Raw genomic sequence first — 2,878 nt, forward strand, 5'->3', positions numbered from 1 at the left:
TTTAACCGCAAATTCCGTAGAAATGTCTTTACCTCAAGCGAAGTGAAAAGAATGACCTTTCTGCCGAGGCAGTTGGATGCAACACATCTCCAAGTTTGTGAGATAAGCTGTAATGTTCCAGATATTAGTGTATTATTTGCATTACCAACAGGCTTTCAGTATACTCCCCAATTGTCTTGTTCCACAGCTTTATTTGGTGCCCTCTAGAGTCATGGCCGCGTCTCGCCCTTCCCCTCGCATCTGCGTCCTGCTTTTGTTGGTAGTCCCCCTCGCTACCGCGGACACTTTTTACGGACCCCCAAAACCCGCACCGTGCTACGGACCCCCGATCACCAAGACGGAGACTGTGACCGACACAAACACGGTCACCGTCACTACTTACTCGACCGTCTACGAGGAGAAGGTGGAAGTTGAGACCCAGTATACCACCGAGGTCGTGACCGACACCGTCTCGACTTACGTCACAGTGACCACCACGAACGTCGTCACCGAAACTGAACAGGTTTGAGCCATTCGAACTGGATGTAGTCAATAACTGTTTCCGAGGTCTTGGAATCGGATCCAATGTTGGATCCAATGTCGCCCTAGGCGACCACAGTACCGCCATTAGTTTGCCTTCTTTCCATCACAGTTTGAACTTTGAAAATACCGGCCAATACATGAAATTTAAGAAATGTGTTTTCCGATACATCTTGATGTTCTGATAACTTTAAGTCAATAGGCACCTTTACTGATAAAGAAAAACCTATATCTTTTTATCTTGATATTGTCGTTTTAACTTTATTTTTTCCTGACTGTAGGCGTTAGCAAGAATAGAATGTTTGCCCGTGGCTACTTCGCCCTTCTTCTCACCCTTGTTCCTCCTCCTCCTCCTCCTCCTGCAGGAGTACACGACCGTCTACAGTACGACGATCAACACGAACACCGTCTCCGAGACGACGACGACCTTCATCACCGACACCGTGATCGCCACCGAGACCGAGTGCATGAGGCCGTCGCACCCAGCCCCGACATCCTTCGTCAGCGCCGACTTCGGGGCCTTCAAGGGCTACAAGGGCTTCAGGGACTTCGACTTCGTCGGGTACAACCCATTCTAACCAGGGGGTGGCGGGACATCTTGACCATTGTGGCTGTCTTTAACTATTTTGTTCTCTCTGACGCCTAGGACTCGGGTCCTTAGGGGGCGTCGTGTTTTGGACTCAAGGGGGTCTTGCAAATGTCGAGGCTGGCCCACCCCCCTTCAGCCCAGGACCCCTCGTCTTCTCTCTGCTCTTCAGTGAACGAAATCGTCCAGTGTCAGACAGAACAAAATACTTAAGCTTATATCACCATGTTGAAGGGTGAATCTTGACATACCTCTATTTTTTTCGCCACATTACATTCAACACGTGCGGTGATAACTACCACTTGCCCCGGCTGTCCAAATGCACACGTTAGATACGACGGTTTCGGCCGCAGCGAGGCGACTATCGGAGTAGGCCCTGTACCTCTTTCCGTTTCTTCTATTTCTGCCTGTCTCTCCCTATCTATCACCACAGAGCAACCTTCCCATTCCTCCTCCTATTCCCCTTCTCCTCTTCCTCTTCTTCCTCCTCTAACACCCCTTCAATGCTATAAAACGATATTTTTTTCTTGCCAAAACAATAGTCGTCTTTGCCTGCGATCAAGGAAGCTCTTTTACTAATCCATTACCCTTTTCTCTTTGAACGACCGACATCACTTATGCTGCCTCTTCTTTATAACATTCATATCATATGATATTAGAATATATTATAATTCTCTGTAATGATATAATATGTCCTCTTCTCTCGTGGCCATGACTACAATGTGTATGATTTGTTTTCTGGATAATTATGCAACTACGACACGCCCGTTGAGGTATGATAATTAATCACAGCGGAGATAGACGACACTTAATCTCTTCAATATGGCAACGCATTCCGTCGCCAGACGATTTTATTCATCCAAGGGTCGGACGCCAGCCATAGGACGCGAGTTCAGGTCCACCAAGCTCCTGTTCAGGCCTGAGTTCGTCTCTGAGATAGATAAGATCGTATACTAGAGTTTGTGGACAGCGCCATTGGATTCGAGTCGTCTTTTGGGAAACGTTTCATTTTGTTCTGTTTTGGTTCCAAACCGGTGTTTCGAATCTCTAGTCCATTGTGTGTTAGGTAACTCTTTCGGTTTGTGAATTAATAAAGCGAGACATATAATACAATTTTTATTTGTTCCTCACTCGAATTTTTTTTTTTCTTTTTTTTTTTTGCGATTCATACCTCCCCATGATGTGACTGCTGCCCTGTAAAGAGACACATAATGAGATCGGATATGGAAAATGAAGTTAAAAAAGAAAAAATAATAAATAATCTGGGGTTGCTGTTTAAGTATTCTTTTATCTGTCACTAATAAATAATTAATAGAGGGTGAGAAGCCGTCACATTTGCCCTATTATGCGCTTAGAATGACGGGGCAGAAGATAACAATCACTGCCTGGAATCGGGAAGGAGTGCGGGATTCGAGCCCACAACTACACAAATGCGAGACCAGCACGCTTCCAATTACGCTTAGCTGTGGGTTCGAATCCCGCTTTTCTTTCCTATTTCCACCAGTGACGCTTACCTGCCCCAATAGTCCAAGCGCATAATAGGACAAAGGTGACGGCTTCACCCGCAGCTACGCGCCTCCTGGCGGTGTCTCCTCACCAAATTTTCACCATTAGAGCTGAACTTCACTTTGGATTTACTCTTACTTATCTTCAAGTTTACTTTGAGACTTTTCCTGTTGAGATTACTCAACATATATACCAAGTCTTCTGTTGTTTCTAAAATGAGATTGATATCATCCGCAAATATGACATTGAAATTACCCCAATCAATCA

The 2,878-nt window shown here is 45.5% G+C and overlaps 1 protein-coding gene across 1 annotated transcript in view; it reads left to right on the forward strand.

Annotated features, from left to right (window-relative positions):
- LOC143019720 (uncharacterized) overlaps nt 1-1,482 on the forward strand; it is an 8,687-nt gene extending 7,205 nt beyond the window's left edge. Inside the window, exons 2-3 of the mRNA XM_076175689.1 lie at nt 188-502; nt 885-1,482. Of these exons, the coding sequence (XP_076031804.1) occupies nt 188-502; nt 885-1,097 (528 nt within the window). The 3' untranslated portion in view covers nt 1,098-1,482. The remainder of the gene's footprint in view (nt 1-187; nt 503-884) is intronic.
- The last annotated feature ends 1,396 nt before the right edge of the window (nt 1,483-2,878 follow it).

The sequence above is a fragment of the Oratosquilla oratoria genome, chromosome 38 (assembly GCF_046742065.1).
Source record: "Oratosquilla oratoria isolate Oo_2021 chromosome 38, ASM4674206v1, whole genome shotgun sequence".
Lineage (NCBI taxonomy): Eukaryota > Metazoa > Arthropoda > Malacostraca > Stomatopoda > Squillidae > Oratosquilla > Oratosquilla oratoria.